Source organism: Crocodylus porosus, unplaced genomic scaffold, assembly GCF_001723895.1.
Source record: "Crocodylus porosus isolate Cpor-Errol unplaced genomic scaffold, CroPor_comp1, whole genome shotgun sequence".
In the NCBI taxonomy this organism is placed as follows: Eukaryota; Metazoa; Chordata; order Crocodylia; family Crocodylidae; genus Crocodylus; species Crocodylus porosus.
In genome coordinates, this window is record NW_017728909.1 from 53,044,871 (window position 1) to 53,069,623 (window position 24,753).

At 41.1% G+C, this 24,753-nt stretch overlaps 1 protein-coding gene across 1 annotated transcript in view; it reads right to left on the reverse strand.

Moving 5' to 3' along the window:
- The window catches only part of ACOT12 (acyl-CoA thioesterase 12), a 47,576-nt gene that overhangs the window by 16,831 nt on the left and 5,992 nt on the right, over positions 1-24,753 (reverse strand). The window contains exons 3-11 of the mRNA XM_019532315.1: positions 20,395-20,455; positions 19,071-19,172; positions 14,828-14,972; positions 12,366-12,522; positions 8,594-8,713; positions 7,457-7,607; positions 5,097-5,152; positions 4,623-4,683; positions 3,457-3,540 (exon numbers count right to left, since the gene is read on the reverse strand). Coding sequence (XP_019387860.1) covers positions 3,457-3,540; positions 4,623-4,683; positions 5,097-5,152; positions 7,457-7,607; positions 8,594-8,713; positions 12,366-12,522; positions 14,828-14,972; positions 19,071-19,172; positions 20,395-20,455 — 937 coding nt within the window. The remainder of the gene's footprint in view (positions 1-3,456; positions 3,541-4,622; positions 4,684-5,096; positions 5,153-7,456; positions 7,608-8,593; positions 8,714-12,365; positions 12,523-14,827; positions 14,973-19,070; positions 19,173-20,394; positions 20,456-24,753) is intronic.

The following is a 24,753-nucleotide window of genomic DNA, read 5'->3' on the forward strand; positions in this document are numbered from 1 at the left end:
ATATTTTCTAAGGCATGAGCTAGTGTTCTGCTGAAGGTCTGTTATAGACAAGCAAACCACATGATTTAGAAGAATGAGCAGCTACTTAAACACATATAGGTTGTAAAAAGAACAACTATATTATTATACAGGATTGCAGTCTTGGGGCATTTGTACTAGTGGTCTCAAGCTAGTAAAACACCCTTGGAGAATCTAAAAATTGTAGCCATAACTTGCTTTTCCTTACTTTTGACTGCTGAATGCAGCAACCTTACCTGTCTTTTAACGTCTTTTTTTTTTTGCACAGAATTCTATCTTGGGTCTTGCCACTCTTCTTGCTATGGTATCTGAACACCTCCCAGCAATGTGCTGAGCAATGTGACTAACATCTGACATGAACTGTTTGTTCTATCTCTCATTCTCTTACCAGGGGATATTTGTATGTGTAGTGGAGAGCTTTGTCTGGTTTTGTGTTTTGATTGCGTGTGTTTATATTACAGAAGGCATGAATAAGTAGTGCTGGACCTAAGCCATTGAGTGCCCTATGATATGGCACTTTGACCAAATATATGATGGTAAAAGCTGTCCAACTTCTGGGTGGATACAAGACTTCCAGCCACACACTACATGGGTCACATGTTGCTACATAGGTCACCCACTATGTGGCCTGCATGCTGCACAGCACCATGGGTGCCTCCCCTACTGCACCATGCTAGTGCCCGGGGCGACATGTAGGGGGTGCACACGGGTGCATATGCATCCCCTGAGTGTGGCGGTGCACCCCCTGAAAAAAGGTGCTGCCAACAGTGCCAGTGGCATTTGCGGGAGCTCCCAGCTTACTGCTGCCGGGCTCCCGCTGATGCTAGCGCAGCTGTGCCCTCCCAGCCGCTAAGGGCACACACCATTCATGCTGGTGCCCCTGAACCCTGCGCACCATACCACGTACCACACATACCACACTGAGGGTCCCCCCCAGTGCACTGTGTCAGTGCCCCTGCATCTTGAATGCAGTGCCATGTGCCTTCTCCCTTGCTGACACGCCACTGTGCCACACAAGGTTCCCAGATCCCTTCCAACCACCTATCTGTGGACTCCCTTGGCCCTACGGACCATGCCACCTGACCACCATGGGCACAAGCAGGCAGTGGAAGTAGAAGGAGGGAGAGGGAGCCTGAAGACTTCACAGCTAGAGAGAAGATGGAATAGCACCTTCACTGGGAGCCTGGAAACCACAGGTTAATCCCTTGGGGGTCACGTGCAACCTGGGGATTGCCAACTGGGAAGTCAGACTAGAGAACAGAGGACAGCCATGATGCTTTTGTGGTACCCTTTGCTGCCGAAGAGACACTTGGGGTAGCCTGTGTAACAGCCTAGTCAAGTTAGAGCTTCTTACCAATTACTAGCTTCATGACCTGCTATAATGAATTACTGTTACCCAGAAAGGAGGTGAAAAAGGCCTTACTGGGACCATGTCATCATCTGCCAAAATATGAGCTCAATTAGAAATAATAGAAAGTATTATTTAGAGATGTTACTAGGAGTCATTTTTTTTTGAGTAAGGAATCCAGGTGCTTTGGACTGAACCAACCACTAGTAGGCATGTGCCTTCAACCAAGGAGAATGCACTCTGACTGTAAACTATTCAGTGTAAAAAAACCCAACTTCTCTCTCTCTCATATTCACTCCATTCTTCTTTATCTTTGAGCTAATCTCAGCTAGGCAATGAGCTATTGTGGTGGTGACTGTACAGTAAAGGATCAGAAGAATTATGTGCCATCTGAATACTGCTAGTACATGAGTTCATGTTGCATTACCAGCCTCTTCCTGCATGGCTATAGGTGTTAATTAACATAAAAAAGTGCCTTGATTTTTGTGAGAAACAAGTAAGAGGTCCAATGATGAAGATGCAATTTCTTCTCACTATTTGGTGGATACATTCTTTTTAGGATTAAAGGCTTTTTAGTGCATTACCCTGGATGTTTGCTACATCTCTCAGGTGAGATAATAATATCTTATGCTCAGCAGTGTGGAATGCCATACAGAGGTCAAAGAAGATTAGAATGGATGTCTGACTTCTACCTATTGAGAGCGATAGATAATTTTAGTATCTACTGACTCTGACAAATGTCCATTTAAAAATTAATGCAATACAATGTCTGTGTCTCCATAATTTACCATTGGACACTACTTCAAAAACATCCGAAACTGTTAATTCAGCAAAATTAGAGTAATCTACAGAGATAGCTAGATTTTCCTGAAGACTTGATGGAATATAGACCAGAATTATTTTTTTTCTTCAATGGACCCTGCCTGTATGGGGTGCCTCCGAGCTGCCTGCATGGGCTGCCACTGGGCTGCCTGCCTGGATTGTCTGTACTGCCCCTGAGCTGCATGGGCCCAGTGCGTCCCACCATGGCTGTTACATTTTGTTAGGTACAAAACTAGAACACCCTGGAGGTGTTTTATTTTGCTATATCCCAAAGTCATTTAACACGCAATATGCTGCTGACTGTGTAAACAGCAGCGCCACTAAAGCACAATACACTGCTGACAATGTAAATAGCAATGCCATTAAAGTAGTGCAAAAGGGCATTTAAGTCACTTTAAAAGCCAATTTTGTGGTGTTCAGAAAGGCCCTGAGCGTCTAGAGTCTGGAACAAACTCCCTCCAAAGGTGGTACAGTCACCTACCCAGCAGATCTTCAAAAGATGAGTGGACGCAAACCTTGCTGTGGTCATCTGACCCCAGCAGGTTTTTCCTGCCTAAAAGTAGGGGGGCTGGACCTGATGATCTCGTGAGGTCCCTTTCAGTCCCTAACTTCTATGAATCTATGACTCTGACTGAACACAGCAGGTTTCCTACAAGCTCAACCACTCAGCTCCTGGGTAGCCAGATGTTTGAACTGCTTCACAGTAAGGACCATGAGGCTTCTAGAGCAGTGATTTTCAACAGCAGTAGCCAAAGGTGCTTTGAGGCCCTTTCAAGAGTGTTGCCAGGTGCCATGCAATGTTAGCACTGTCAGGTGTGCAAACATGATTCACAAGATAAACCCAGATATTTCAAAAAGGAATTCATAGCGGTAAAAACTTATCTGACCTGTTGTGGTCTAACTTCTTTGCAATAGAAGAACTGGTGTATTATTTTTCTGTTGTCAAAAAAAGAGCGAAAAGAAAAAATTAAGTCTAGTGACTCAGCCTGAACAAGGGGTGCCTTGAGTCTGAAAAGGTTGAGAACCACTGCTCTACATTGTGCTATGGGTCTAAAGAAGCATTGGAGATGAGGCATCATTACCTTACATGAAAGGTTTTAGAATGACTAGTTTTCATGACTAGTTTTCATTCCTAATCAAATTAGAACCAAATTTTGTAAAATCCTCTGTGAAAGAGGATTGCTTTTCTTCACCCAGCGCTAATGGGGAGTGTGACTTTAGGATGCTACTGAAGTCTTCATGCCACTATTCCACAATTCTGTACTTACATTATATGGAGTTCTGGTGATTTCCCATCCAGGTTTTGTTGCCAGGACTGTTAGTGTTGCCACATTGCAGTAACTCAAATATGCCTGAAATGTAAGATTTATTCATGAAAATTAAGGAGAAATATAAAAAAGAACCATATTTCTTGAATATGCAGTAATGCATATGTTAGTTACCCCCGCATCACAGAACAGATCAATGTGCAGTTTCCCTTAAGTGGTCTTTTTCCAGAAAACACAGTCCAGTAGTTTCTGAATTAAATACTTTTAATAGCTAGCTTATGTGTTCACATGGCTGATGGCAAAAAGAACCCTAATTAAAAAAACAAGAATTTGGGCAGCTTTGATGGATAAAAGAGCAAAAAATCTGTTATCACCAGTGAGACAATACAGCTCACCTACAAGGCTACTAAATTAATGATCTAGTCCATTTTCCTTAACGTAATTAAAATCTGATAGCAAATTAACCTTTTCACTGCTGTCAATCTGTACTAATATCTTGCTTAAAGGGAAGTTGCAATCAGAGTAGTGAATGTGTGGGTACACCATTACTTATGTTTCACTACAAAAGATGGGTTGTTACCAATAACTATCAAACAGAACTGGTAGCTCAAAGTCTTAAAAAAATACATTTCAATTTTAAATTTAACATATTTGAGTCATTCATTTTTTAAGATCCTATGTGTTATTATATTTACTTCCCTACAGAAAAATGTAAGGAACTGAAACTGTCTGATGGTGATATTTTCTAGAGCTGCTATTGTTATAATAAATAATTCCCCAAATTATAAATCTCCAATTATTTTTCATTTGCTTTAAGATATAATTAAAAGGACCCAAAACAACTTCTAGGAGCCAAGAAAGAAAATCTAAGTGCAAAACATTTCACAATAAAACATCACCAAGGATTCATATACATCCACAAAATCATGGAGATTTGGGGCTAATAATATTGCTAATCCCTACTAATTCATGCCACCATGCATAGTATTGCTATAAGTGTTCATACATTTACCTACACTTCCAAGATTACCTTTTAACTTGGCTGGCAGTGCCTTGATATTGTGACAATGGCTCAAACCAGATGTTTAGCACTGTTATCATATACCCAAAACATCCAAGTACATCCTCTGATTGCGTATGTCAGTGACTTGAGATATAAATGTTACCTGATTGCCCCTATCCCAGGGATCAGAAGGTTCAACGTTTTTGCCAGAGAGGATGCATTTTCTGAAATGTATATTAAATATACATATTAAAAGGTCAAACTGGTAGCATTCTCTGATTTCCAGCCTTTCTTTCAGTGTAACATAACAGCAGTGACTTGTGCAGTACCAAGCATCTTCTAAATGCTTTGCAATTATTAACTAATTAATCCCCAAACAACCCTGTGAGGGGCAATAGGGGAAACAAAACACACACAAAAGGGCTAAGTATTTCCTGCCTTGCTGAGTTAAGTAGTTTCCACTGCTTTCAGGGTGACAGGGCAAATAGGAAGAAAGTAAGATGATAATAGCCATTGCATCTGAGCAGACATAAAACAATTAGCAAATTGCAGAGTATACATCAAGACAAAAAGTTTACTGTGTCATGCTATCAATGACAATTATGAAAATTAAGTCATCTCTGAAGTTGTTTTATACCTTGCTAGTCGAATTCTCCTGCGTGCAATAGCTCCATGGTATCTCCTCAAATCGTCCTTCAGAAAGAGGCAAAGCAAATAGAAGTAAATTGGATTAAAATGATGATAATTCTACTTCAATAATTTTGTTTTGTAATAGAGGACAAAATATTATTTATTATAACAGATAATCAATATCAGATCCCAGATGTAGGATCATAAAATTATAGGAAAGTTGGGCTGGAAGGAACCTCACGAAGTCATCTAGTCCAGCTCCCCGCTCAAGGCAGGATCGAAGACAGTAAATTAAAAAAGAATTACTGCATTTACTAGTCAATTTGGTCAGTGATTTTTTTTTAACTTGGCAGCATGCCTTTAAAAATAATCTAAGTATTCTTAAGTATGGAAGATCCTGATCAACTCATGTTAGCATGAGCATGTTACGTCAGGAGTAGCAGAGTGGTACAATGCCAAAAATGCCATTTTTGGGGTAAAGTATTAATCCAAGACACCTTCTACCCAGAGCTCAAAATTGGAAGAAGAATGTGAGGGATTCTTATGCTGCTTTAACACATGTCTGGAACGGACGGTGGGGAGAACACAATAAAAAATCAGTAGTACGAAACAAAAGACCGGGTCAGATACCCCCATAACCTATTCTTTCATTACTTTGTTTCTTTACTGTTTCACTTAAGGTGGAATTTTTAAAAGAATCTAAATGACTCAGAATGAAAAATCCCTCCGAATGGAACAACTGCTCTTGCACGACTCAGGCCAAGTCTACATGGCAAACATCATCCCTTGCACCAGTGCCCAGCAGCAGGGGAGTTGCATCCCCATGGTGTATCAGGCAGGTTGTTTAGAAACGCTGAGTGATACTGCTGGTTACTGCTGAGTTCATCTGACTCCTTTGTTTGCTTCTCAATAGGGAACCTAGTTTTTTCTGTTTAAAAATCACAAATTCTCTGATAAAAATCACTAATTTTCTGATTAAAACTCCCAAATCTGCAATTAAAATGAAATACCGCTATATATAGGCATTGATTGAATACAATGTTTTATTGATATATAGTATTTACAATTTTAAAGCCATTTGGAAGCTTACCAATGTCTCAGTCACTATAATAAAATACATTCTAAGTACCTATATTTAATTTTGGGTTTTAAATCACAGAAAATCAGAGCTCCCCCTGCCCCCTTTTGCTTACAGAAAATGCAGGTCCAGGCCCCTCACTCCCAAGCCACAGCTCCCCAGACCTGCTGATGCCCCTCACTTCACATCCACAGCTCCCCCCACCCCGAGCTGGTGCCCCTCACTCCCCACCCACAGCCCTCCCACTCTTCACTCCCCACCTACACCGCCATGGCAAGGTGCCCCCTGCCTGCCTGGCAGCAGAGAGGGGCACAGCTCTGTGCCATCACCCTCTTTGCTGCCAGGTGGGCAGGGGGCTATTTGCCAGGGTGGTGCAGAACTCACAGTGGCAAGGAGCTTCCCCACCTGGCCCCACTCTGCTCTGCCATGCCAGGTCCTGCTTGCTGGACTGTGGGGGCCCTGGAAGAGGGCAGCAGGATGGGGAGCCTGAGCCTGCAGCAGGCAGCCTTCACCCACCCTGTACACAGATCTGGGGGCATCTGTGCACACCCTGCCTCCAGGGAGTGCATGCAGAAGTGGGGAGCCAGCCCCCCGACTACCCCCAGACGAGCCACCTGCAGCCCCATCTCACTCTCCACCAGGGCCCTGCAGCTACACATGGCCCTGGGCCCCAAGCCCCATGCAACGCCCAGGCTGGGCAGCAGCTCCAGCCCCAGCCCAAGTCACTCCCTCCATCCCTCCTTCCCTATGAGGCCTCAATCTCCCCTATGCCACCCTGCCAGACTTACCTGAGCGCAATATGGGCAAGTGAGCCAGGCAGAGGAAGTGCAGGGCCCTGGGGCTGGATCCCAGTGTGCAGGGCCAAGAAGGGGTGGCACATGGGGGTGGCATGGGGCCTGATGTGGCCTGCGGATTATATTCATGTGGCACTAAGTGACCTATTTTAAGGATGCCACATACTTGGCTAGGATTGTCAAAGGAGAAGGGACTTAGGCAGCCAATCCCCATTGACATGTAATGGTAGCTGAGGGTTGGAGCCTCAAACTTTCTTTTACAAATCACTGTCTTTCATCTTGCCTATAGTGTCAGCAATGATCCATATGTTTTACCTTACCAGTTTTTCAAGTTCAGATCATCCTCCTGAGGAAGGGCAATTCTGTTTATAACTTTGCTTAGTCCTTTGCTTGTCCCTGACTGACTGACTAGGGCAGCTTGCATTAAATGCAGTTTTTCTGTTGACCATACAAGCCATCTATATAGTCATCCTATTCCAAAGGAAAAAATCTGACCTCTGTAGTGGGTTTGACCTGGGGGAAGGTGAGGAGCTCTCCTTTTTCATTTACAGCATTAAAAATGAGAAAAGCACTGTTAATATGTCGGGCTTGGCCCTTCGTCCATTCCTCACAGTTGTAGGCCTCAACACGAACACCAACCTCAACCCTGAAAGAAGAGTTGAATTGACATGAATTACTTAAGTACCATAGAATGACACAGAAGCAAGAATGAGACAACATACCAAACAGGACAGTTATAAACTACTCAGGCATAGAAAAGAGCAAATGAATGTTTTGACTGTATGTTGTAGAAATAACTGTCTGGACATAGAGGCAAATGTTAGCAGTGATGTAAATGGTGTAAGATGTATGTTAGGTTTAAAATGGGCACAAGGTCAGCTGAACTAGCAAAGCACTGAAGGTGCTTAAATACACACTAAATACATACAAAGGAGTGTCACAAACACAACCCATTTGCTAAGGTTCAGAACAGGGGAAGTGATGTAGGAGTCAGTGCAGTAGTGTTAAGTCACTGAGAGATTTCCTTAGCATGAAAGGATCCTCAGGAGGCAGAATCCACTGGTGTTAGTCTATTCTGTGCCAGGGGACTGGTTCAAAGCAGACTAATTGAACTTCAGAATCAGGCCCTTCAATGTATCAAGTAAGTGTATGTACCAAGTAAGTACAGTATTTTGCCACTTAAGGCCTACATCTATTTTACACTCCCATTTACACTACTACTAACAATGGAAGAGACTCCGATGGAAGTGGCTTAGCAGCAGATGCGTTGCAAACATAAACCAACCATACAGGCCTCAATCCTCCACCAACTTCATGCAGGTAGACCTGTGCCATTCCATGGAGATCCCATTGGATTTCTCAGTATCCCATTGGTGACTAAGGGTAGTTGGATTGGTTCCCCACCCTTAAAGGTTATGAATGATCCTTCAGCTTTGTACAGAGAAAACAGTTACATAAATCTATAACTATTTTTTTCTTCACTGAGAAAAGCAGAGGGATATTATAAAAAAGACTTCTTCATTAAAAATATGACATTGCAATCTGAAACCCCCCATGGTGGCTAAGGTCTGAAATGCTCAGGGAGGCTTGTGCTGCTGAAGGGAAGTGTGATGAGTATATGGATATTTTTACCTCTTCTGAAATGCATTGTTAACTACTGCTTTGAAGACAAGACGATCACCAACAGTGGAGGGGCCCCGAAATTTAAACATGTCAACCGACTTCAAGATGGGATATGAACGGCAGAGGCGACTGGATAAGGAAGGAGGAGGAATGTGAAAGAGAATAAATTGTCTTGTAATTCTTCCTTCTATATTAGTACAGCAGTGAATTATTTATAATACTTACAGTAATGAGGTCTGCACAAGATAGGAGTTCACGGTGTAAACCTAATTTAATCCATAATCCACTGCAATACATGTTAATATGTTCAGCTATATGACAGCATGGAATTTGGGACTCAAAAATAATAGGACCATTATATTCTGCTGCTTCATTGTCAAAGCACTTTACAAATGTTAAATAATTAATCCTCACTACTCATTATTATCTTCATTTGGAGGAAGATTGAGCCCTTTACTCTTTCCCTGAGTAGTACCTTACTTCACAAAGAGTACCATTAACTTCTATGAGGCTAATTGTGGAGGAAGCTTCTATTCAGTGTGAGTAAATATGATCTGGCACTTGTAGAAGTTAGGAAAATTAGACAGAAGGTACAGCAACCTGCCCAGGGCCAGAGAAGGTCTCAGACCTTCAGCCTACCCATCCTCTTCAGATTTGCTCATTTATCAAAAGATATTATTTCCTGAAGTATGACATCATGTGAAACATTAGAAATAAGTTTACCACAAAAGACCCCATTATTATTTTGTATTGACACTGAGCAGAAATGTTTGTTCTCATTTTCTAAAAATGTAATGCAGTGACTGGAGTTGAACTTAGAAACTGAGTTTCTACATACGCAAAAAACCAATTAGATGCACAGCTGGCTATTTGTCCACTCAGAAATCCAGAACTGCATGTAGATCAGGAACCAAATCTACAATAATTTAACACAAATTATCTGAGTGCTGTTGTTTTTCTCATCCTTCTACATTCGTACTGGTTATTTATACCCACTCATCTACCTTTCCTCAGTTTAGGTCTTGATCCTGCAAACACATAAAATGTGTAACTTTGCTCACTTGAGCTGGCCCATTGGAGCTTTGGGATATACCTATATGTCACAAGGCAGTGACATGCAGAGAAACCCAGGCTAGTTCTGCACAGGTTAGCTCCCGGACCCAGAGCAGTATAGTCATGTTAGTGTTGCCCTGTGTCAGGACTCAGAGAAGTAAGGCTTATTAGCCTGAGCACAGTGCCACACTGACATAAGACCAGAAAGTGCTCCTAGTGTGGAAACAATTGACTGGCAAAATAATATACAACTTTGTATAGTAATTCCACAGCATCTCCACAGATACATGAGGAAACCAAACTATGCACCCTGAGGAAACCAAACTATGCAAATTACACCAGGGAAAGAGCAGTTTTGACCATATAACCGAGTCCATGTTCTATCTAAGGGCTTCTGACCCAGCTATGTTGGTCAGGGATCATACCAGAAGAAATTTCAAGTACAGACACAACCTAAGTGTTTGCAAGATTGGGACCTTCAGTCTGTAAGTGTTTTGAAATGGGAAACATTCTATTACTCTTAACACTGCAAAACACCATCAAGCCCAAATCATGATTGGGGCCTTTAGGCACTGCTGCAGTAAGAATAATAATAATGATGCAATTAATTTCTTGTCTTTAAAGGCCACATTTTGCCCTCATAAATGTGCTCAAAACTCCCACCAAATTAGTGAGACCTACGTATGTATATTTAGAAATGCATATGCATATATGAGAGCAGATTTTACCTTATATCATTTTTTAAGCTTGGAAATTACACAATTTTGCAGTATTCTTAGTCCTAACTCAATTGCACCCCGTAAACTAATGTACCAGTATAGCTAAATGCACACAATTATCTGTTGCTAATTAATTGACTAGCAAATCTTTATAATGGACTAATACATTCAAATGACTTTGTAATTTCATTAAGAACAATTGGCTTCTCTTATTTAAAATGCGAATGGCTATCTCATTTCCAACACTCTCAATAAAAATACAAATATAATACTACTAAAAGCAGAAGAGGGACAGATGACAGATGTGATGTTTTAGTGTGTAACATACCCTAAGTATTAAGCACTATTTTCCTAGAAAACTAAGAACTGAATATTTTTAGGTTAGTATAATATATCAGAAAGGACAGATCTAGTTCAAATGGACTTTCAATGACTTCACTGTTGTCTTTAAGATGCTCAATTACTCTCACAGTTTTTAAAAAAGAGAAATAACGCTTCAGAAAAAAACCTTATAAGGGTGTTTTAAATTTATTCTCAAAGTATTACTTTTTCTTCCTCCTCCTGTCTTTCCCATCTAAGCCTGTGACCATAGCAACTCTTAACTGGCACTTTAAAAGGTCAAATCTAATTCTGAGTTACAAAAGGTTTGTAGGGAGGCTATCTATTTTTCTAGCATAAAACACAGGCACCCTTTTCTCATTTGGTATTGTTGCCAATAAATTATATTCAACATACACAGGTCTAATGAAAATATTTTAACTGTCTGATTTACTTTGTACGTTTGTTTGTTTGTTTTAAATCTAAACATTCCCCTTGCTGGGCCAGATTTATGGAAGAGAAACAGGTAAAAATTTGGGGGCCAGATCTTTTGTATCCTCGCATAAATCATGAAGCCTGTGGTGCTCCAGACCAGTGTAGGATCAGTATGCTTTCTAATTTTAATAAAATGAGATGTTTATCCAACAAGTACAAAAATATCTTTTATTATCAGCACAACCACTGGCTACAAATCAAAACTACATGAATAATAAATAGGAAAGTCATTTAATTATTAAAGTTAAAATGAAAACATATCTAGCAATAAATTAGGTCATTTAGTGCGTGAGGGGAATTTAGATAAAAACTCTAGTTACATCCAAAAAAAATCTGTATGGGAGACCAATGTCAATGCAGAGGAAATTGAGCCCTTCAAAGCAGAAAGGAGGGCAACTGTGCTTTTGGACCACAGTCATCAGTGAACTTACTGAGTGTAAAAATAAAACTGCACTTTTCATCTAAGAATTTCAGAGCACTTTACACTGGTAGAAGAATACTGGGGAGAGGAAGATTGGTGAGCATTATTACTCCTGTTTTACCAGAACGGGAGTTGAGTTGGTGAAGTTACGTGACTTCTCCAAGGTTTTGGAGTCAGTGCTGGTGGCCAGAATACAGCTCCCTTTTTCTGATACCCATTCTAGTGCCTTATTCATACACCTACATTGTCACTCTGACATTTACCTGGCCACTCCAGAACTCAGCTCTGTAGGGCACAGGGAGCTGAAGTCTGACATGAAGTCTCTCCATTTTAAGATTTCTACTGATGCTGGAAATCTTATCTTATACAATAGGATTTTACCTTATATAGAGGGATAATCTTGCAGTTAAGACACTGCACTAATCATCAGGAGCCCTGGTTCAGTTTCTAGTTCACCTATTGATTTTCTGTTTAGTCTCAGGCAAATCACATAACCTCTCTATTCCTCAGGACTCCAGCTGCAAAAATAAGACAGCAATATTTCATAGAGCTGTGGTGAAGTGCTGAATCGCTCTGGTGAGGAGTACCATTGGACAACTAACATATAAATATGCACATGATCACTCTTTAGCTCAGCAGAAGGACAGCATTTTATGTGTATTTTTAATACACTGTAGTCACGTAGTTAACCTTAAAGTGATGGGTTTTATGTTATGCTTTTATGTAAAATGCATCCTTTCAGAATTACACAAGAAGACACCAAACAGAAAAGTACCTTGCTGAAATACTAGCTACTGTCTCCATCCAAGCCATAATCTGGCCACCAAATGTATTTTCATGATGATTTGCGTGAGGAGGCAAGACAAGTTCAATGCTCTGCACACGGGTGAGGTCAGTTGAAACAGCATCTTCCTCTTTATCACTAAAATTATCTGAAACACAGTAACAATATATTTATGGGATATTCAAGGTAGCAGCTTTGCCAGCTGACATAAGGAGAATGTTCCCTTTTCCCATCACTAAAAGGATCTATCTCCTTTTTTACAATTAAAAAAAACAAGCTACTGCTGCTTCGAGTAACGGCAACAGCCTGAAGATTCATCAGGATGAGAGCTGTTCATCACTGTAACAGCAATAAGAAGGAAGGCATAAACCACGCTGGTTGCAGCTTAAAATGTTGTTGAGAGGAATTACCAATTCACCACATGAAAGTTATATTAAGAGTACACATTTGGGGAATCAGGCAGTTAACTATGAAGCTCACCTAGCTGAATAAATAGGTAGTCGATATACTTCGCCAAATTTTCATTATTGTTCTTTGTTGCTTTACTTAATCTGCAAAGTACTTTGTAAGTACAGCTTACTACATACTTTTCATCTAAATATCTTTCATAGAACCTATTTGATTGGCATAGGCAGTGCTAATGATTGTTAGAATGGAAGATTATCAAATTATCATGTCATACTCATCCATAGTTTAATATATAGTGTATGACTATTAAAGACAATATTATAATGAATATGCACATGATAAGAGGCAGACTTAGGGTTGTGTGCGCAACCTTACCTTTGCCAATTCCTCTTTCAAATGCTTAACAATACAGCTGCATGTTTTAATAGAATGCATAGGTGTATTTTTCCATTTGAAAATATATGAGCATAAACAAATTACATACATTCTGATTAAGACTCTATGGACAAACTGAACCTTGAGATAACTTTATTTATACTAGACATGAATCTGTATCACAGTGACTTGGAGGTGAGGACTTAAAGGCAGAGCATGCCCTCTTCTAGGTCCCAATTCATCAAGGCACTTAAGCATATGCAGAATGTTAAGCATATGATTAGATCTAGTCAAGCTAGTGCTTAAAATTATTTATGTGCTTACAGGCAATGTAGAATCAGGGTACTGACTTAACCATGGACCCTATTCGTGAGGAGCTCTGAATTAAACCACTGCCTCTGGGTCTTACATTATATATTAGTTTTGAGGATGATTTGTGCGAGCCAATTTAAGCTTGCACCACGTAGGCCATCCAATTCCATTGGACCTCACTTACCTGTTTGACTTCTGACCTAATTAACTGTGTTTCACAAGCATCATATAATAGTTTGGACTCCACTAATTACCTAGCACTTTGGACCTACTTAAAGTGTTGTATGCTTTACAGTCAAAAGTCAAACTTCACTTTCTTGCTCTGTGTTTTATAACTATTTGACAGTTAGCAACTCATATTATTTTAATTTTTTCCCTCTATTCTACTTCCTATATACCTCTGTAGGAATGGAACTGGCATTTGTGAAGGCAGAACACTTCTAGAAAATTTCCCTAATATAGACAGAGCTGTAGAAGCTAAAGTTTATCACTCCTTGATTATTCTTTGGTGGTCTTAATCAGTTTCTTAATGGACAGGTACAACTGGGATAATTTAAAGAGCCCTCTTAAAGTGGGCATTCCAGTTCTAGATAATCTTATTAAATCATTAAGGCTATGGATTGCATTGACAATGGACTGTTTTTCTCAGTAAGTAGTACAATCATGACTGATGTTCACAAATACAGATATATACTGGGTGATGTGAATACTAGACATTTCTTAAATGTTTGTGAATAGTTTTGTGGTTGTGAAGAGGAATACAGTAACCCTAATTTAAGTCAAACATAAAACTGGAAAATAAAAGCAAACTTGGGTAAAAACAGAAAATGGCTATATTTTGGTTTTAATTTGGTCCTGGGGGCATTTTGAATTTTCCTGAGGGCTTAGACATCCAGGCTGAAAAATTTTCTTCTGTTTCTTGATAATGATCTCCTTGTTTAAACATAGTTCTCATAGTCATAAAACAAAGTGGATCTTCTCCTTCTAGCTATGTCTTAATGGTACCCTTGGTCTTCATTTTTTCATTGAAAAATTCAGCTTTAAGTCTGAATGAATTGCACAAAACCCTCAAGAAATTCTAAATATGTAAATTAAATGAAACCTAAATATAGATCACACATCAGCCCACGCGTGAGCTCTGGCCCTCTGTCTTTATAGCTGAAATCCCTGAAGCATTTATGAGGACAGAGATCACTGATTTATAGATTAATCATTTGCTAGCTCTTGTGAGCACAGTGTACTCCTCCTAGCCAGGAGCCTTATTCCAAAACTTTTGTATCATCATATCCCTACTCTAAACTGGCTTCTTTTTGCTCCCCTCCACTTGCCAATAATTATTACTTGTGTCTGTTACTGACTGTTTTGACTATCTTCAACTTTACTCTCCAACAACAGATTCTGAAAAACACGTTCATGGTCCAGTCGGATTTTTCTTCTCTCAGTAGCCAGACTATGCTCCAGAAGATCTTCGGGAGACTGAAGCGCTACTGGTTTAATCTTAACCTACACAAAGGAAAAGAAGCATTGTACTTTGAATGGCACTTAAATCCCTTTTAAAATGGCACTTTGAACACAATTCATAAAGTGTATTTGCATTAGCATAGTCTAGAATTTTTTACCATAATAAAGTAAGTCATATTAATGCTGTTAAATAAAGAGTTCAAATTCAAGTGATTCTTCACTACCTAGTTTTCATTTTTAGAACAGAGTCATTTGTAAAGATCTGATGACATTTTTTCTGTTTTTGAAAACAACAAAAATTACAACCCCTTCCAAAATTAATTTTATTGAAAAGCTTCTTATCAATCAAGAAAGGAAACACACTTTTAAATCAGCTTGAAGGCTTATCATATATCATGTTGTGTACAGGGTGGAATTTTTGACATTATCTATTTGCAACCAAAGCACTAGTTTCCCCCAAATGCACATCTTTAAAAGGCCCATGATGGTGCATATTTATAGGTCACCTCCCCCTTCTAAAGGCACTTGGTTTTTGAGTGAAGTTGTTATTTACATGGGACACAGGCATAAATTGCCGAGGCTCCAGTAAATAAATGTGTCCAGACTATGTGGTCAACCCTCAGATACCTTACAACATGGCACAGGAGCTTCAGCAAGATCCAAGTCAACATCTACTGCTCTATGTGACCCATACCTGTTCAAGTGCTAAAATTTATTTGTGCTCTATTCTTTTCTTGAACACTCTTCCCAGAACCTTTTGTATAAGTCTGTCCATGGCCACACTCATCATTTTTTCCAAAAATAAAATTGGCTCCACCCAGCTGAGTTAGGCATTGCTTAATTGTGACATTTCCTATGGAGTCCCCTGTGTGGATACCTTTGAGAGTGTTATGTTTAAGTTGTTACATTTGCCCAGGGATTGGAGGAGGAAACAGCGAAACTGTAGGCAGAGTACTGGTCTCTATATAAACAAGCTTTATTGTTCTATAAGCTTAACTCTTTAATCTTCTGAGAACAATACATGGTACCAGAACTGGGTAGGAAGAAAGAAAGAAAAAATGGAACATCTCAAAATTCCAGAAGTTAAAGCTGTCCAGCAATGGAGCAGAAAACTGGAAGAAATTTAAGTAGAGTTTTACCATATATATGATGGCCAGAGGAACTACAGAGAAGGAAGATTCACTCAAGGTATTCATTTTATTAAGTACAGCAAACTCAGAAGTTTTGTCTCTTTATAATAGCCTACAACTGCCAGAAGCACAACAGCAAAGCTATGGGATGGTAATATAAAAGTTTGAGGAATAATGTATACCCAAACAAAATGAAACCTTTGAACCATATAATTTCCACATGAGACAGCAGAAAGAATGTGAGACAATGGAGGAGTTTGTCAAAGACTTCAGACTGCTGAGCCAGACATGCAATTTTGGAGACCTAAAATAGTCTACGATCAGAGACCATATAGTATTAAGTATAAGGGATACAAGCCTCAGGAAAAGACTGCTAGAGGATTCTGAGCTTAATTTGGAAAAGACAGTTATATTGTGCCAAGTGGCTGAGATAACAAAATCCAGACTGCAGAAGCTGAAGGAAAAACTAGACAGGACTGAACTAGACAGGATTACAAGACTGGAAAACCTAAGGCAAAACACAAACAATACAGAAAGGAAGACCTCACTATGAAGCAGGCAAGTGGAGGCCAAAGAGAATTGCTTGAAGAAATAATGGTCAGCTACAGATCCTGAGGTGTTACTACAAACCCATGCAATGCCCTGCATTTGGTAAGTGCTGCAATGAATGCAAAAGAGTCAATCACTTTGCAAGAGTTTGCAGAAAGGAGCAGGATGCAACACACAAGAAACGGAAGGCACATGCTCTATGCAATGGGGAAAAGGAAGAATTGGTGCAATTTTCCTCACTGGCACGATGCAAGAAGAAGTTCATTCTTCTGAGGATTGGACTATCACCCTGAACACCAATGGACTAATGCTAATTTTTCAATTAGATACACGGGTACAGGTCACTGTATTACAAGAATACATTATTCAAAAAATGAAAATGAAACCCGTGTACTATGAGAATAAGAAAATGAGACTTAGAGCATATAATGGTACTTCCAAGTTGGGTTGTTACAGTTGTTGAAGCACTCCTCCATAACAGACAACTCAGGGTCTACCTTGGGAAGGGGATAAGCACATGGAGGAGACAGGCCAATGGACTTCCATAGGGCTCAGCGCTGGCCCCAACCCTATTCAACTTACACATAAATGATCTACTAACAACCACATCCTGCAAGTTTATCTATGCTGATGACCTCTGCTCCATCTTTTCACACTCTGGACCAGACCCTGAATGAACTTGTGACAAAGCTGGCAGATTACTGCACTGCATGGCAGCTCATGCCATGTCCTGCCAAACCTGTATCCAGTATATTCCATTTCCACAATGCCAGTGCCAAAAAAGAACTTAACATCTATATGGGTGGTCACAGACTAAAGCATGATCCCTGCCCAATGTACTTGGGAGTGACATTAGACAGAAACCTGACTTTTTAGGAACATCTATAGAAAACAACAGTAAAGGTCAAATCCCAAAACAACATGCTAGTCAAGCTTGCTAGATCTATAGGGAGGTACATCCACAACACCCTGGACTTCAGCTTTTGCCCTATCATACTTGGTAGCAGAGTATTGTACACCTGTTTGGCAAAGGTCATCACATACAAATCTTGCTGATGCTCAGCTGAATGCAACTGTGCATATCATAACTGGAACACTCTGCTCAAGTCCCCTCCCATGGCTTCCTGTTCTTGCAAATATCATTCTTCCACACATCCGTTGTCTGATGATGACCTAAAAGTTGATCAAAACTATTCATGCTGTACCTTACCTACCACTCTACAATGACCTGTTTAATCCACCCAAAGCCACCTTCCTTCACAATGCCCCTTATGGAGCAACCTCCCTGACAATTCTTTAGGCTAAAGGAAATTTTTGCACAATAATAAATAGGTATAAGCTAGCCCTGAATAAATTTAGGCTGGAAATTAGTATGTTTCCAAACACCTGAGCAATAGAGTTGTAGGACAACTTCTCAGTAGGACTCATAAGGGCAGAAAATCTAACTAATTTTAAGAAGGAGAATGATCAGTTTCTGAGGAGGATTTTATGACACAGTTGCCTGTGATAGTTGTGGATTAGACATGCCCAGTGAGTAAACTTTCTAGTTCTGTTTTCCTAATTCTGTCAATAAGGCTGATTATTGTAAGGAAGGCAATTCCATTAATGGAGAATTTAGAAAAATGACAACATAGGCAGAAACAAGCAGACTGGCAAACTGGAAGAAAACAGCCCATCAGGAGGTCAAAGAAGACCATTAAAATCTTCACATAATCTGGACTTCAGATTGCCTTTTTGCCATCAGTTGAAAAAAATGGATATCACTTTTTCACAGTTGGCAAAGTTTGGGCCATTAAATAGAATAGCATTGTCCTATCTAAGTGGCAAAACTGTGGGCCACATGTGGCCTATGAGAAATTACACTGCAGCCCCTGAGCTCTTTCCCAGCTGCTGCTTCCCCCATCCCCCCCTGGGCTCTGCCTCCCTCCTCCAGCTTTTGGTGCCTGCCCCTGCCCCAGGAAACAAAACAGTGCAGCATGATATGACCAGGAGAGCTGAGGATGAGCCTGGGGTTGCACAGGTGCAGTGCAGTGATGAAGGGCCTGTGCAGGCACAGGAAGCCACAGTGGGCAGGATGCAGGGGTTAGGTACAGGAGTAGTGGGGCTTCTGCCTGGTTCAGCGGGGGTCATGAAGGGGGGGTGCTGCTGGCATGTATTGCAGTGCTGAGGGTGGGAGGGCCTGCACAGTGCAGCGAGCAGGCCACGGGTACATGCTACAGTGGGAAGGGAGTGTGGGTGCATGGTTCAGCAGTGGCTGGGCACAGGTACAAAGTGGAGTATGGGCTCGTGTCTACACAGTGTGCAGCCTGCAGGGCCCACAGCTTGCCTTAGTGCAGTCCACAGATGTGCAGTCCCCACTGATGCAGCCCACAGGGTGGTTGGCCCCCAGCCCCTTAGAAGTTTGGCAGCCCTGACAGAACATTCTTTCTATGCCAAGATTTTTCTGAATTAAATAAGGTACCTTTTCAGCACCAACTGGTCTGGCTACATAAGTAGCATAAGCCACACACACGAGTTTCTGAACATTAGACAAAATATCCTGTACAGAAACCCTGATGCCAACCTGAAACAAAACAAAAGTTGCAAGATTTTAATTACCTATTAAGGCAAAAAGATTTGATGCCTGTCGAGTTAACCATTGCCTTATATTTCTTTCTTTAAAATGTAGAGTGCCCTGTATTATTCATCCTGACTTTCTGAAACAACTTCAACATCCACGGTGCCTTGGAAATTACCTTTGGTATAATATCTGTAGATGGATGTTTAACATCACTTTAAAAAAATAATACAGACATTTACAGCAGGCTTTATGGACTTTTACTTCCATTTACTTATGTGCTATTTTGGTTCCCTGCTTGAGTCTTTACAAGAAGTAGAACTTGCATCAGCAAAAATCTGTACAAGTCTATAAAACACAATGTGAAGCGAATTACTAGTGAAACACTTTATTGGTTCATTTGAAATAGACATGACATGCATCAAATCTTCGGTCTTTAGAATTTGTAGAGCACTTTGGAACACACTCTGCCTTGGATGCACTCACATAATTCCCATTAATGCTAATGGAAATTGCGCTTGAACAGAGAGAGGAGAAAAGACCCCTGGAGGTTCTATTCTGATTTCAGAATAAATGTCTGGGCAATGCACTGCCATGTCCATTACAACATAATGGACAGCTTGTACCTGAGATAAAGATCTCTATATCATGAGTTTCAAAAAGGTTTTGAAATCCACCCTTCTAGCTGTGGGCCATGATCCAAAGCCTACTGAGGTCAATAAGCTGTGGCTAGGCCAGTATTGACTATCTACCTCACCCAGTGGGTGCATCTACATGAGATGCTGAGCAGAGTTACTGAGCAGTGGTGCCTGTGAACATCTTTTAAGTGATCCTACTGCACAGTAGCCTAATAATACTGTGCAGTATCTTAGCACTGTCTGTGCTGTAATACATTACTACACAGCATTATTAGGCTACTGTGCAGTCAGCATCTCATGTAGATATGCCCTGTATGTTGTATTACATTTGGTAACATAACTAATTCTTCAGCGTCATGTTGTTACTTTGGCATAGCTCGCTCACTGGCCTGCACTATACCACAGAAATTTAAAAATCATTTGGGTGCTGTTGTTCATTAGGTGGATGCTACATATTTTTTTATGAATATTTATTAAGCCCGTTCTGCAACCATAAAGGTTACAGTGTTAGTCTTTTTCCATTATTTTTCTCCCTTCACCTCTTCATACTTTTTATATACTGTTAAAAAGGAAGAATGAATATCACTTACTTCCATGCTAGTATTGAATGCTCGGTTTACTTTTGCTTTGACATTGATGATTTGTCCAACTCTGTCAAGAAAGGAAGCATCTCATTACATTACACAATCATTACATAAATGAATCTGATCCTAAAGCACAGAGAAGTCAATGAAAATCCTTCTGGTGACTCCCAACAGACTTTGGATCTAGCCCAATAAATATTTGTAATATTACTGCTCTATCTAATAGAAAGGAATTCCATGAATGAAGCAAATTTTGTGTCAACACAGGCTTTACTGAAAATACCTAGGTTCAGTAATTAAATGTAAAAACAACAATAAACAGATAAATGTACCTCAGTAAAGAAGCTGATGAACAAAACAAGGATTATTCAGGATACTTTGTAGGCTTATAAATAGAGTCCCTTTATGTTATAATTATAATTTGCAGTTATATACTAGTTTCAAATCTATTCAGAAACTGGGTTCCACTTTTACACCCAGAGGCATAAACCACTGGGTTTTGTCAAATCACTGAGTGAACCTGTATGCACAACACTACAATGCTGATGTTCCTATCTTATATTGCTCAACATATGCATGGTTTGATAAGCAAAATTCATTTTCTTCCACCCAGGTAAGCCCAAAACAGGCTTTGTCCTATGGTCTCACTGGAAGATCCATGGGAAAGATTACTTGCTACTAATTTGGGACAAGCTCCCTCTATCCCCAAAAGTCTAGCCCAAAAGTTTAAATAACAGCTACTATTTCTTTAATTTGCTGATGGGACCACTCTGGTCAACTGGATCTGTGTAAGTTTAGATTCTATCCATAATCCATTTCTTCTAGAATCCTCTTCCTTATACTATGCACAAGGGCACACTGAAAGGCTGGCACAAGGTATTTGGAGTGAGTTTCACCCTGACCAGGAGATCAGAGAAAGGATGAGTGAGTCAGAGCCACAGTTGATGTAACTCTCTACCGAACCCTCAACTTTCAGTTCTGGTTATGAAATTCAGGGGGAGCCTTAGAAAACAGGATTGTTGAAGGAAATATATGTGCCTTTTGCAGACACACAACTCCTTCAAGAAGCAGGTACAGGATGAGCTTTTTCTGTTGTCGACTGAAGAAAAAGACCAGTAAAGTAATGCAATATTTCTAAATTGTGCAGACAAGAGATCAGCTAGTCCATTTAGATAAGGGGGAAGCTGCTGAGAACACTAATGTGTTATTTATGTACAGACCTAGAAAAGAAATTAAAGTTATAGTCTTATAAAGAAAAAAAGGCTGTAAAACTTAAATCTTAAATCTTAAATGAGCTAACTTAGTTGTGTTCTCCGATATGACTTTGAAGACTTTTTATCTTCTGCTCAGCTCCCAACAGAGGCTGAATATTTGCTTAGTTACAGGTAATGACAAGTACAAGGTGAAGAAAGAATAATATTCAGGAGATAAATGATGTGATTGAACAAGACACATACTGATAGCAGAACGTGACTCGTAACAAAAATTTTGGCAAACTTAGGGATGCTTGTAAGAACGTTTTTGGCTATTCCTTTATCAAAAACTTTGTTGTACATTAAATATATGAATGCTGGATTTCACATGTGCTCAGCATGTTGGGCAGAAGTCTTCCATCCTAGGATTCCTGTAGGTTACTGACCAACAGCACAAATCTCATTTACTTTTAAGGGGGTTTCAACATTTTCATCCACCAATGCAGAGGTACAGCTAGCTATTTCTTCACCCTGGGTAGAAGTGGGGTAGGCTGAGCACAGAAAAATGAAGATGGGTGTTGGACAGAGTCTTACCTGCTGCAGCATGGGATACTAGGGACTGGAGGCTCTGCTGTGGACAACAGGGGGCACAGCCCCCTTGTCAGCCTCACTGCCCCTTCCCTGTGAGTGATGGCACTGCTACAATTGCTATGAGTTTAACCCTCTCATAGCTGCTACCAAATTGTATGCAGAACCGTGCTATAAAATCCTTAATTCTATGGAGACTGTGGGAAGGTTAATACAGTACCTACTGGCAGCAAAGCAAGAGGAGCAGGAGTGAGGCTGGTAAGGTGCCTCCTGCCTTCAGTCTGCTTGGTCAGAGGTAACAACCTCTGGAGGATCCTGTGCCAAGTGCAGCCCCCTGCTGCCTTTCCTGTGCTCCTCTATCATCAATATCCTTGTCACCTTTAGAAATAATGAAAATTGTGTCCAGCTTTGCTGGGGCACTGCCACTTTCACTTTCTACAAAGGTCTAAGGGACATGATAAATGTCTTTCTGAGAGACGACTTGCTGTGCTCCTAGTGACAATACCTATTTTGAGTAAGGGTAGAACTGCACGTGATTGAAGGAAGAAATCAGAACTTCAGCACAATCCTTCACAACCCCCTCCAAATACTGCAATGGCAAACAACCTTGTAGAATAATTTGGCCTACTGTTAATAATATAAGACTTTTATAAAAGTATATTATTATCGTGACAGGGAATCTTCAAAGTTTGAAAAGCTTTTACTGAAGAAACTAAAAATGAACGTTTCTTCCAAAAAACTGAAAGTGAATATTATGTTTAAAGATAACCCCACTGGCAAAATATGGACGAAACTGTACTTATGTGGGAGGCAAAGATAAGCCTTGGAGAAACACCATGCAGAAATCTGTGTAAGTTGAAGACCTCTTCCACTTCCTACCATAGTGAATATTTCAGAGTAAGTTTGACTCATAAATGCTTCCAATTTCATGGTTCATTCTTACTCAACTAAAATGAAATTCAAGATGGTTGCTCTCCTGTCTAGCAAAGTAGTCGAAAGACTAGTATTTAGTAATCATCGTTTAAGATAGGGATGTCAAACATATGGCCTGTGGTCCAGATCTGGTCAGCAGGCCTTCTCACTCTGGCTCCTAGAGCACGTGCGCCAAAATGGCCGACACCCAGAGGGTAACACCACCTCCTGCCCTTAGACACTGCACAATTTCTGGTTTGCAACTGCTGCTCAGTATGCACATCAGCACATGGGTTAGATCCTAAAGGGGACTGTCTAGTCAGCAAGAAGCCTCATGGTCTGGATTAGACTCACCAAGTCATTTGAGTCTGACAATCCTGATTTAAGAGATTAGTTTTTGAAATAATCTCAGTCTATGCCATTTTTCAAGCAGTGGAAAGATATTTACTGTGGGCATGCGGCGCTGGTCAGGCTGCAGCTGGAGTACTGTGTCCAGTTCTGGGCACCGCACTTCAAGAGGGTCGTGGAGAACCTGGAGAGGGTCCAGAGGAGGCCACCCATATGGTTGGGGGCCTCCATGGCCAACCCTATGAGGAGAGGCTGAGGGACTTGGATCTCTTCAGTCTCCGCAAGAGACTGAGGGGGGATCTTGTGGCTGCCTATAACCTTATCAGGGCCCACCAGCAGGGCCTCAGGGAAAGTCTGTTCACCAGGGCCCCCCTTGGAGTCATCAGAAACAATGGCCACAAGCTGAGGAAGGATAGGTTTAAGTTGGATATTAGGAAGAACTACGTCACTGTAAGGGTGGCCAGAGCCTGGAATAGGCTCCCTGGAGAGGTGGTGCTCTCACCTTCCCTGGAAGTCTTCAAGAGAAGACTGGATAGGCACCTGGCTGGGGTCTTATGACCCCTCCCACCCCCAGTGCTCATTCCTGCCCATGGCAGGGGGTCGGACTAGATGATCTAGGTCCCTTCCGACTCATTGATTCTATGATTCTATGTCTACATGTGAAATTAATTCAAAGCAATAAACTCTGGTGCATATCACTCCAGAATGTATTGCTCCTGGACACTGCATTTACATGTGCAGCATGTTGAGCCAGGTTGGAGCAGCCCCAGCTGGCAGGGGGTTCAGGGGGTCAGACTGCCAAGCCAGGGCTGGTACCCCCAATTCAATGTGCTGCGGAGGATCTGGCTGGGGCTCAAGTGTGCTCCAGTGTGGGACTAGCCAGCAGGCAGCCCCTGCACTGAAGCAGCCTCATGCCCCAGCCAGGCCTGTTGGCATCTACACGTGTGTTGCTGCACAATAAAGAATGCTTTTATAGGACCAGAGCTAACCCAAGGGGTGTGTGGGGCCTGGGTCATATCAGCCTGTGCGGGGCCTGTGCTGGGGGAGGGGTGAGAGTGGTGGCGAGCAGCTGGAGCCCAAAGCCAGCAGTCCACAGCAGCCACGCAGAGTGTTGGTGCCCTCAGGGCCTGTATGGCACTGTCCGTGGAGCCCCCAAAGCATGAGGCCCAGGGTGATCACCCCGATTTGCATCCACAAGAGACGGCTCTGCATAGGACAGTACTTATATTTACAACTACTATCCTACAGTGGAGTTTATTAGCTTACTGCGGCCTAATAGGGCTGCATGTGTAGATGTGAAAACATTACTGCAGAGCTAATTAAG